General features: G+C 35.1%; 1 protein-coding gene across 1 annotated transcript in view; it reads left to right on the top strand.

Moving 5' to 3' along the window:
- The window catches only part of LOC140845620 (serine/threonine-protein kinase TAO1-like), an 88,592-nt gene that overhangs the window by 53,930 nt on the left and 21,641 nt on the right, over positions 1-13,021 (top strand). The window contains 5 exon segments of the mRNA XM_073220244.1: positions 577-658; positions 3,060-3,128; positions 3,130-3,225; positions 5,088-5,291; positions 8,784-9,008. Of these exon segments, the coding sequence (XP_073076345.1) occupies positions 577-658; positions 3,060-3,128; positions 3,130-3,225; positions 5,088-5,291; positions 8,784-9,008 (676 nt within the window).

The raw sequence follows: 13,021 nt of genomic DNA, 5'->3' as shown, positions 1-13,021 counted from the left end.
TTTACTTACTGCCTTACTGAACTCTCATCAGTAACACTATATAATAGTATGTTACAGAATTCTAATTTAAAAAAAAATTTTACTGTTTTCTGGAACTTTTGTCCATTTGCTCAAGGACACTAAATAGGTATAAAAAATGTTCTTTCCAAAACAAATAGCGTGATGTTCTGAAACATGCTATATGGAAGATGATCCAAGGGTCAAGCAAGAAAGAGACGTGGCTAGAGAAAAGAAAAAAAAAATACTAAGAAGAATATTATCTTAGATTTGAATGCAAAAAGGAAAATGATTGACTTTCCTAATTTACCGCAACGTAGAATGAGTTGTGATACTTAAGTATGTGAGAGCAGGATTTTAAAATAATGTGTGCACATCTATCTTTGGAAAATGGTAAAGATTCATTAGTTGCTTTGCATAGCTTTTTATAGACTTACATAATGAAATATTTAGTGTATTCTCTGCTTTTTTTTTAATGATTTCTATTCTCCCTCCCACCCATAGGGACATACCTTGATTTGTGGATGTGTTTTTAAAGGAAATAGCAATATGTTCACTTAATACTTTCCTTTACAATAGGTCCCGTTCTTTTCGTAACTTTGTAGAGTCTTGCCTCCAGAAAAACCCTAAAGATCGCCCTACATCAAAGAAGCTTTTAAAGGTCAGTTATACTCTGTTTTGTACACCCAAGGAATTATTTGAAAGAATGTGTTTTATTCTTCGATTCCGAATCAGTATTAAGTATGCTGTACTGGGTTTTGCTAAAATACTAATTTCATAATACCATTCTTTCTTAGAAATTTTCTTAGTTGCTAAGTTTTTTCATTTGTTTTTCACAATTAACTGCTTTTACCATGTCTGAATAGAATATATAGTTAAATATTCAATATAGTAGTACTAAATGACTTAATTTTTATATGTGCAAGAATATATTCATGAGTTACAACTACAAATTTTAACTCATGTGGAACAATGTCATTTCAGAGGTGGCATAGTTTAACTTTGGATTTAATTTTTGTATCTACCATACTTTATATATCCATCTGTCCTATATAAAGTAATATGAAAGGAAGAGAAATGATATGTAATACATTTACATAAATACTGTGGGAAAAAGATTTCAAAAGAACTGTTAAAAATGGATATCACATTTTTGTTTCCTTTTGAGAAATATGTTTTTCTAACTTAGCAATGAAAATATTTTAAAAGTAATGTGAATTCTATTCACTTTTCAATAGGTTTGGTTATCTAATTTAAATAAATTATTAATATATGCTTTCTGTTCTCAAAAATGTTTTCATTTAGAGGTTGACATCTTATTAATAGCAATAATAGTATTGTTCAATTTAATATAGTTCTTAAAACATCTAGATAAGGCATTAGAGAGTAGCAGTTGACTATTTTTTTGTGACCCTAAGGAATTCTGTGGATTTTTCACTAGAAAATTAGACTTTCAGCATGCATGTTTTAGAATTTCAAAGAAGTTGTTTATTTTCACCAACACGTAGTTCAATATGCAAGGATATTGAAAGGATCATGTACATATTCAGTAGGGTTATTTGCAACTACAGTATGTAGAAGAGCAGTATAATGTTTCAGTAACACTTAGGGAATTCTAGGCCCTAAGCACACTTACAGTCTCAAATGAAAGCCCAAAAACTAGGTATTCACAATAGCAACAAAAGGTTTAGTATAGCTATGAATTATGTAAGTGAAAAATAATCAGGATCCATTTGTAGAAAACTATTAAATAACTTAGAATTACAAGATATATTATTTTTGGATAAAAAAGACCGAATATTATAAATAGTGGTACATACCAAGCTAAGGCTCAGGAAAAGGAAGAATGTGACTGGCTTCTTATATTTGCCTAATGAAGGCAAAAGAACCTCTTTTGGTAATAACCCAGCCCACCAGGAATGGATACCTCACCTTGGGTGATCCCAAACCTGCATATGTATTCATTTACCTGGTCCATTTTGTATATTGACATTATTGGAAGTGATAGGAAGAATCTGTCAAGTGCATCCTTCCCTTTGGCCTAATCACATTTCTGTTGCAGTCTCATAAGGAAAAAAAATAAAATGGAAAAAAGTGACTTACTGTATGAAGCTATTTATCTCAGAATGAAAAATTGAAAATAATTATCCAGAATTAGAATAATGGTTATGTAATTTTGGCATGAATATCTGATGAAATATTCTGTGGGCATTATGAGTTGAAATAACATAATACTTAGAGCAATAAAAAGAGAATAATATATAGTTACAACTCTTCAGAGAAGAAATCAACTTGAGCTAATAAAGGAGGTAAAAGTCTTAAAAGAATTCAAGATCATCTCATGAACTCCAGTGCACAAGTCATCTTTCTGCAATCTGTGTGCTAACTACAAAACAAAATCTATACACGGAAAATTTCTGAGAAGACATAAATGTCCAAAAAATACCAAATGTAACAATGATAATCTTATAGTAGAATTGTTCTTTCTACTTTTCTGTATTTGATATTAAGCCTTATTAAATATTAATGGTAAAAATCACTAATACATAACATCTTTTAATCAACTGCTAGTGTTTTATGAAGTTTCATTTAAGCAACATAAAGGAACCCATTATACCCAAGGTAGTATGTTACGTAATTCACCATCAGTAAATACATTCCTGTTGAAATCTAATGTAATTCAGAACTGATAGTGTCTCCTCTATGAAACCAGTTCTAAGAATTTGTAAGCGTCTACTTAGGGCTCTAATTGGACTTAATTCTTAATGTTTACTTAGACTCTGATTATTTCAACTCTGCATTTTCATTTGGCCAACAAAGTTGTCATGTTCAAAGTTTTCATAAAAAGTACAGGGGAAGTTATGTGGGCACAGAGTGTATACATGTAAATTAAATTTTATAAATATAAGAAGTAAAAAGCATAGAATTAGATAACCATAGATTACATGCATTATCTATAATTATTTAGGATAGTAACTCTAGGGTCCAAGAAGGGATTCATTTGTTCTGAATGAAAAAATATATAGGTCTCAACCTGACTTTTGCCTTCTACTCTTAACCAGCACCGGTTTGTGCTTCGGGAGCACCCTACAACAGTGTTAATAGATCTCCTTCAAAGGGCAAAGGATGAAAAAAAAAAGAGTGCTGGACAATCTGTACAATCGAAAGACGAAGAAGGTCCTTTCCCAGGAGGCACAAAAAGGGCCAGCAGTAGAAGCACAGGACGAAAAGGTAATAACTTAGAAACGGCTCAAGTATTGGGGTCTCTTTATTGGCTTCTTTCCTTATGGAACTTTTCTTGCCAAGAATCTTTTATATCAGTGGTTTCCAGATTGTGTCTTCACAGTGATTCTCTAAAGTCCCAGGTGGAGAAAAAGGTTTTGCATTCTTTAAACCAAACTCTTGGTAGTGTACATTAGCATAGTAAAGCTCTGTGAAGTCTTTTTATTAGAGAAACCTGTTCAACTTTTATTTAATCTAGTCCCTTTCAAAATTCTGGTCTGCTGAACACTTTTTTGCCTGATTGTCTGATGGCATGGGACACGCTTTTGGAAGTATCTGAAATTACAGGCTTTAGAAGTTGACGGTGCTCACAGAGAAGTCATTAGAATTACCAACCATTCTCCTTATCTTGTGTATTGTATAAACCTTTCCCCCAGTGCCTTTTGTGTAATGTCTGATAAATGTATATTAAATTGGAAATTTCTTGCTTTTTTAAAAATAAATAAATAAATAGAATAAATAGAACAGGTGACTTAGCTAAATTTATCCTGGGGGAAAAAATTACCAAGGATTCTTATTCTGTTACTAAGAACACTTCATTCTTTTCAGTTGTGTATAGGGATTCATTCCTCTACATGGTTCTAAAATACTCTTTTTATAGGTAAGTAAAGTAAGGCTCAGAGTGGTTAACTAACTTACTGTAGAAGCATATGGGTTTGGATTCATATATTACTCTTCAGACCAAGTTGTTTCCATGTTGCCATGTTTCCAAATTTGCAGTAGAAATGTTACAGAACTTCCTCAAAGGAAAATATAAAGCTTATGATTTGTGGAGCTATCTTTTTTAGTCCAAGTATTTTCTGTTTTCTTTGTTCATGTCCCAATGCCAAAGCTTTGATTTTTTTATTGGTTTCTATTGAGAAAGATCCCTGCATTCTGAAAACAGGAGTAGTAGTTACTTTTCTTTTTAATAACACTACATAATTAATGAACTATAAAATAGAAGACTTTCTTACATACAGCTTTGGTATTTTTGATATTGTTTTTTAGTTCTAACAGTAGTCACTAGAAAACTGGGGCTGTTTTAGGTATATGAAATACTTTAGTAAAGTGAAATTAATAAAATTCTAATGTCATTAAACATTAGAATAACAGCAACTTTTTATGGCTGTGGATGTAAGAAAAGATCCTCCATATACCATGGGTCTGTATTTATTATTCTGCATATCTTAAAGAGTTTTGGCATGGTAAGACTGTAATATTGGTGCCCAGATACCAAAGTCTGCCGGGTTTCTTGGGAAGAATAGTCTTCTAATTATGATCAAATATATATACAATTTTTAATTTTACATAAAAATAGATAGAAATTAATATTAAATTACTTAGTGGAAGAAGTTTAGGCCAAAGACTATATTCTGAGAAGAAAAGAAATATAAAAGGCTTCAATAAAAAATAACTAAAAGGGATGTTTATAGGATTAAAAAAAGAGGTTGGGGTTTGTTTTCACCATTGGAATCATTGAGAAAGCAGTATATATCCCATGTATACCTGTGTATGCCCCATGAGATGTGTAGTAGAAATGGATTTCAAAATAATGTCAAAAATTTTAGAGAAAAGACTACACTTTGGAAATAACTGAATTGATTAGCTTTTTCACATGGTTGGGCTTTTTGGTATTTACTTGTTGGTCATTTTTTTAATCTGTCAACTAACAACTGATAAACTTTCTGGTCTTGGCAAATACAAGGAAGTTCTCAAAATAGACCACTAACATTCTGAAGACTGTGTGCGCCAAGTGGTGTGCTAGGTGCTAATAATCAAGAATTCAGGAGATAAAGATATTTGAATCTAATACTCTTTTCCCTCAGGACCAAGATAACGATGTTGGACAGACAGGAGCAGTGGATAATATTGGAAGTCATCAGTCTATTCCCCATATGTCCAACAGGACCAGGAGTCAAAGCGGTAGGGTTAACATTCTTCCAGATGCCTCAGATAACAAGAATGAGCTACACGTGATGGAGGGAATCCACACAGTCATGTCTAATAATTTTGCCATCTGTCCAAAATCTGTGAGTATTTGGATTTCAGTGAAAAAAATTTCAACTTTGATAACTAATTTTCCTAGTCTGGTTAGTTTAAGAGTTTGGGGTTTTTTTTTTTCCTTTGATGTATCATAAGTTTGGAACATAATTTTAGGCAACTTAATTTAAAATGGCAAAAGGCTTTTTAATTCCCAGTTTAATGTCTGCATTTAGGAAACATGTTTTGAGAATGCAAAAAGAATATTTTTTAAATCTTAGAATAAATAAATACCATATAATGTATTATTTGAAGTTACTTAGATGAAAACGAAGGTATTTAAAAATAGTAAGTATACAACATGATATTAATGATAATGGTTGCCTTTGGGACATGGAGAAAGGTTTACGGTGGGTGCTAATGAAAAGTGATTGTTGCGTTTTCCATAATGTTTACATTTAAAAAATAAAAGTGGGTGTAATTGTAGAAAATTACAACTTCTCAGTTTAGGAAATGTGGATGTTTGCTACACTTTCACATGTAAGATATTAAATTTTCTTGAAAACATTGGAAGGTCAGGTAACTCCTTTTCACAATTGATAGGAATGCTTCCTTTTTAACTTCACTGCTTTCAGTATTACCAAAAGTTACTAGGCCCAATAGCTAAAAGATGGAAACAACCCAAGTGTTCATCAACACATGAATGGATAAACAAACCAGTGTGTGTGTGTGTGTGTGTGTGTGTGTGTGTGTGTGTGTGTGTGTGTGTGTGTGTGTGTGTGTGTATCTACAATGGATTATTATTCAGCTGTGAAAAGGAACGGCATTCTAATATATGCTACAATGTGAGTGAACCTTGAAAAAATGCTAAGTGATATAAACCAGACACAAAAGGACAAATATTATTAGAATTCCACTTATACGAAATATCTAAAATAGGCAAATTCATAGATTAGAGGTTGCTAAGGGGCAAGTGGAAGATGAAATAAATATTTTTATTTATTTATTTTATTATTTTGGTATCATTAATGTGCAATTACATGAGCAACACTATAGTTACTAGACTCCCCCTATTACCAAGTCCCCACCACATACCCCAGTACAGTCGCTGTCCATCAGCATAGTAAGATGCTACAAACATGTACATGTCTTTGAACATGATGTTTTAATTTCTGTGACAAACACATAGGATAAAATGGCTGAGTCATACATAGGGCATATGTGTGTTTGACTTTCATAAGAAACATACAGGTATTTTATCTCAGATATGTCCTGCAAATATTTTTTCTCCATCTGTGATAAATTAAAATTTTTAGTTTTAAAATCCAATTCAAACAACCCACTAAAAATGAGTAAAGGCCATGAAAAAGCTAAAAACTTTTCCTCTAAAATCAGGAATAAGACAAGGATGCCTACTCACAACACTTTTATTCAACAGAGTATTGGAAGTCCTAGCTACATTATCAGGCAAGAAAAAGAAATAAAGGCACCCACACTGGTAAGGAAGAAGTGAAATTGTCATTGTTTGGAGATGACCTGATACTACATAAAAAAAGCCCTAAAGACTCCACCAAAAAACTATTCAAATTAATATATAAACTATACCTCAATTTAAAAAAATGTGTTAAAGACTTGAATAGACACTTATCCAGAGAATATATACAAATGGCCAACAGCACATGAAAAAATACTCAATATAATTAGTCATTAGGGAAACGCAAATCAAAACTACAATGAGTACTACCTTATAGCCACTAGGATGGCCAGCTATTTTTTTGTTGTTGGTAAGGTATCATTGATATACAATCTTATGAAGGTTTCACATGAGCAACACTGGTTACTACATTTACCCATTCTATTGAGTTCCCACCTAACACCCCATTGAAGTCACTGTCCATCAGCGTAGTAAGATGCTACAGAATCACTGCTTGTCTTCTCTGTGCTATTACTGCCTTCCCCGTCTCCCCCCTCTACACTATGTGTACTAATCATAATGCCCCTTAATCCTCTTCTCCCTCCCTTTCCACCCACCCTTCCCACCCCTTTCCCTTTGGTAACTGCTAGTCCCTTCTTGGACTCTGTAAGTCTGCTGCTGTTTTGTTAGATGGCTAGCTATTAAGAGAGAAAAACAAAAACAAAGATGGAAAATAACAACTAGGGAGCACGTGGAGAAATTGGAACTCCTGCTCTATATTGCTGGTAAGAATGTAAAATGTCAGCTGCTGTGGTAAACAGTTGATGATTTCTCAAAAAGTTAAACATAGCATTTCCCCATGACTCAGCAATTCTACTCCTAGATATATACCCAAAACAATTGAAAGCAGGTACTTAAACAAATGCATATACACAAATGTTCATAAAAGCAGTATTCACAATAGCCAAAAGGTGGAAACAACACAGAGGTCCAGCGACAAATAAATGGATAAACAAATGACAGTATGGGCATAGAGTGGAATATTATTCAGCTATAAAAAGAAACGTAGTACTGTTACATCCTATACAATATGGATGAACCTTGGAAACATGCTAGGTGAAAGAAGCCAGATACAACAGTTCATGTATTATATGAAACATCCAAAATACATAAATCCGTAGACAGAAAATAGATTGGTGGTTACCAGAAGGGGAGATGGGGGAGCAACTGCTTAAAACATACAGGGTTTTCTTCTGAAGTATTATATATGTTTTGTAACTAGATACAGGCAGTCTTGCAGAACATCATGAATATAGTAAATACTATTGAATTATTTTAAATGATTAATCATACATTATGTAAATTTTGTCTCTAAGAATCCAGTTTGTGCATTTTTTTCTTTATAATGGGGCAGTGGTTGCAGAATATCATGAATATACTAAGTGCTACTGAATTGTTCATCTTAAATGATTAATCTTACATTATGTGAATTTTGCCTCTGTTCAAGAATCCAGTTTGTACATTTTTTTCATTACAATCAGTGTTTTTTGTGTCCTACCCAAGAAATATTTGCTGACCCCAAGGTCATGACAATATTCTGTGTTTTCTCCTGCTCTCTGATTCTGGATTTTAGGTTTATGTCAAGTGACTCTTTACAAATTAATTTCCTTGTATACCATGATTAAGCATTTATTTATTTTGAATACAGAGAACCAGTTGTTACAGCAGGATTTGTTAAAAACACTTTCCTTTCCTCTTTGAATTAACTTGACTTTTTGGTAGTAAATCAATTCACTGAATATATGTGGGTCTGTTTCCAGATTTCACTGTGTTCCTTTGCTCTATTCAGCGTGTCCTTATACCAATACCACACTGTTTTGATTACCGAATTTAAATCTACCAACTTTTCATATCCCCTCAAAATTTTGGCTATTCTAGGTCCTTTACCTTCCCATTTAAATTTTAGAACCAGCTAGCTTGTTTGCTTTTTCAGATGAAATTTTATTAGTAGCTATTGAGTGGGATCTCCTACATGAATTATCTACTTAGTTGATAGTAGACTGGTCTAAGATGGTTTTGAAAGAAAAACGTTTTGCTTTATTTCATTCTTTCCTCTCCATTGTTGTAGATTACAAGGGAAATGCCAGAACATGAGCTCAGAGTACACATGTCTGACTGTAAGAGGATGACGCAGCAACATCAGAAACAGCTGATGACTTTGGAAGATAAGCTAAAGGCTGAGATGGATAAGCATCGTCTCAGATTAGAGAAAGATGTTGAAACTCAGCGTAACAACTTTGCTGCCAAAATGAAGAAACTTACCAAGAAACATCAGGCTGCTGTGGAAAAAGAGGTAGCTGACCAGTATTACTAATGTATTTATTCTAACTTGTGGCTATTTCAAAATTAACCAAGATGGCATTTTGATGTTAGGGTATCTGTTCCTCAGAACCAAGCAAATCAATTGGGGAAAGGGAGAAATATTTATATAATAGGTAAAATATCAAGTGCTGAGTCGGGAACCAGTAGATATGGAATTATGTCTGGATACCTTGATAGTTTTATCATGTAACAGTGGTTAAAGTCAGGTAGATCAGATTAAAGATGACGACGTGAGAGGTGAGACAGAGGCCTCCTCCCAAAACCACATATAACATGAAACTATTGTTAATACAACTAACCCTAAAAGATCAACAGGAAAGAAGGCAGCACCAGACTGCTTACACCTGGAGAAAAGAACAGACCTCAAAAAACATAACATACCAAAGCCATGATCTGGGGGGACCCACACTCTTCTCCCACCCCAGCTCACTGGCAGAAGGAAGAGAAATTGAGTGGAGACGGGGTGGAGGCCTAGGACTGCTGAACACCCAGCCCTGGAGATCTGCTGTGGGAACAAGAACCTACATTGCATGGTGCTCTGGAGATTAGTGGGGTTGGAAAGCTAAGACAGGAGGAATACTTGGACAGACTGAGATTCCAGCTGTTGTGGAAAACAGGGATTCACATCCAGCTGATCTGAGACAAAAGAAAGGCAGGCAGTATGAGAGACTTCCTAACAGTGAGAGGGCTACTAAATGGGCAAGGACTGCACAGGGACTGCTGCTCAGGAAAAACGACAGGTAGACAAAATTGTCCAGGTGCACTCTGCCCAGCAGGTTGGGAACTTTTCAGGAACTTCAGGCACTCCATCCCCCTGGCTGGCTATACAGCTCTGAGGCCTTCCACCATGATATGCAGCCTGCTGCACCTTCCAGCAGGCTGGCACTGGCTTACAAACCAGCTGCCCCTGCCCTGGCATCAGTCCAGCCAGAGGGAGGTCCTGCCTACAGCAGCTACAAATGTAAAGCATAGAGGGTTACACCTGTGTGTTCAGCCGACTAGTCTGGCTGTAGAGAGATGCACAGTAGCCGGGAAGCAGGAAACAGCTCTTCCCAACCCCCAGTCACCAGCGCCGCTCCACTGAGACCCCTGACATCACTCCACGGGCTAAGTAACTCCAGAGTGTATGCCTTCAGGGTCCTAGAGGGTGCCACATATAAATATGGAATGTCAAAGAAACCTGGTTCAAACAAAAATCCCCAAAACACCAGAAAAGAGGTCAAGTGAAAATGAACTCATCAATATTCCTAAAAGAGATTAAAAAAAATCATAAACACATCCACGCAGGTACAGAAAAATACTCAAGAATGCAGGACCAAATCCAGAACAGAGATCCATTCATTACGGAATACAATGTGGGGATTTAAAAGCAGATTAGATATGGTGGAGGAGACGATAAATGAAAAAAATTGAAGAAGAGGAATGCAAAGAAGCTGAGGCACAGAAAAAAAGATCTCTAGGAATGAAAGAATATTGAGAGAACTGACCAATCCAACCGGAACAATATTCGTATTATAGGGGTATCATAAGAAGAAGAGAGAGGAAAAGGGAAAGTGTCTTTGAGGAGGTAATTGCTGAAAACTTCCCCAATCTGGGGAAGGAGATAGTCTCTCAGGCCATGGAGGTGCACAGATCTCCCAACACAAGGGACCCAAGGAAGACAACACCAAAACATATAATAGTTAAAATGGCAAAGATCAAGGATAAGGACAAAATATTAAAAGAAGCCAGAGAGAGAGAAAAGATCACATACAGAGGAAAACCCATCAGGCTATCATCAGACTTCTCAGCAGAAAACTTACAGGCCAGAAAGGAGTGGCAGGATATATTTAATGCAGTGAAGCAGAAGCAAGAATACTCTACCTGGCAAGATTATCATTTAACATTGAAGGAGGAATCAAACAATTTCCAGATAAGCAAAAGCTGAGAGTATTTACCTCCCACAAACTGTCTCTGCAGTGTATCTTGGATGGGCTGCTATAGATGGAAGTGTTCCTAAGGCTAAATAGCTGTCACCAGAGGTAATAAAACCACATTAAAGAAAGCAGAACAATTAATTACTAAGCAAATGCAAAATTAACTAAACTATCCCAAAGTAGCTTAAGGGATAGACAAAGAGTACAGAATATAATACTTAATATACAAACAATGGAGGAGGAAGAAAAAGGAGGAGAAAAAAAAAAGAATCTTTAGATTGTGTTTGTAATAGCACACTAAGTGAGTTTAGACTCTTAGATAGTAAGGAAGTTTCCCTTGAACCTTTGGTAACCACAAATCTAAAGCCTGCAATGGCAATAAGTACATACCTATTGATAATCACCCTAAATGTAAATGGACTGAATGCACCAATCAAAAGACACAGGGCAATAGAATGGATAAAAAAGCAAGACCCATCTATATGCCACTTAAAAGAGACTCACCTCAAACCCAAAGACATACACAGACTAAAAGTGAAGGGATGGAAAAAGATATTTCATGAAAACAATAGGGAGAAAAAAGCAGGAGTTACAGTACTTGTATCAGACAAAGTAGACTTCAAAACAAAGAAAGCCACAACAGCAATGGAGGACATTACATAATGATAAAGGGGTCAGTCCAACAAGAGGAGATAACCATTATAAATATCTATGCACCCAACACAGGAGCACCTACATATGTGAAACAAATACTAATGGAATTAAAAGAGGAAATAGAATGCAATGCATTCATTTTAGGAGACTTCAACACACCACTCACTCCAAAGTACAGATCAACCAGACAGAAAATAAGTAAGGAAACAGAGGCACTGAGCAACACATTAGAACAGATGGACCTAACAGATATCTACAGAGTGCTCCACCCAAAAGCCGCAGGATACACATTCTCCTCAGGTGCACATGGAACGTTTTCAAGAATAGATTATATACTAAACTACAAAAAAGAACATCAGTAAATACAAAAATATTGAAATTGAACCAACCATCTTCTCAGACCACAAAGGTATGAAACTAGAAATAAGTTACTTAAAGAAAATGAAAAGACCCACAAACCCATGAAGGCTTAACAACATGCTCCTAAATAATCAATGGATCAATGACCAAATAAAAATAGATCAAGCAATGCAAAATCTGTGGGATGCAGCTAGGGCTGTGCTAAGAGGGAAGTATATTGCAATACAGGCCTGCCTCAGGAAAGAAGAAAAATCCGATATGAACAGTCTAAACTCACAATTAACAAAACTAGAAAAAGCAAAACAAGTGAGGCCCAAAGTCAGTAGAAGAGGGACTTAATAAAGATTGGAGCAGGCTGAAATAAAATCGAGAAGAATAAAACAATAGAATCAATGAAAGCAGGAGCTGGTTCTTTGAGAAAATAAGCAAAATAGAAAAACCCCTAGCCAGACTTATCAAGAAAAAGAGTGTCTAGAAATGAGAAAGGAAAAATCACTATGGGCACTACAGAAATACAAGGAATTAATACGGTGAAGAATTGTATGCTGAGTAACTTGATAACCCAGAAGGAATGAACAACTTTCAAGAAAAGTACAACCTTCCTTGGCAGACCCAGAAAGGAACAGAAAATCTGAACAGATCAATTAGCTGCAGCAAAACTGAATTGGTAATAAAAATCTACCTAAAAATAAAACTCTTGGACCAGATGGCTTCACTGCTGAATTTTATCAGACATTTAGTGAAGACCTAATACCCATCCTCCTTAAAGCTTTCCAAAAAGTAGACAAGGAGGGAATACTTCCACCCTCATTCTATGAGGCCAGCATCACTCTAATTTCAAAATTAGGCAAATACACCACAAAAAAAGAAAATTATAGACCAGTATCTCTGGTGAACATAGACGCAAAAACACTCAAAAAAAATCATAGTAAAAAATATATCAAACAGATCGTCTATCATGATCAAGTACAATTTATTCCAGGGATGAAAGGATGGTACAACATTTGAAAATCCATCAGCATCATCCACCACATTAAATAAAATAAGGACAAAA

This window comes from Manis javanica, chromosome 2 (genome assembly GCF_040802235.1).
Source record: "Manis javanica isolate MJ-LG chromosome 2, MJ_LKY, whole genome shotgun sequence".
Lineage (NCBI taxonomy): Eukaryota > Metazoa > Chordata > Mammalia > Pholidota > Manidae > Manis > Manis javanica.
This window is presented reverse-complemented; position numbering and strand designations above follow the sequence as displayed.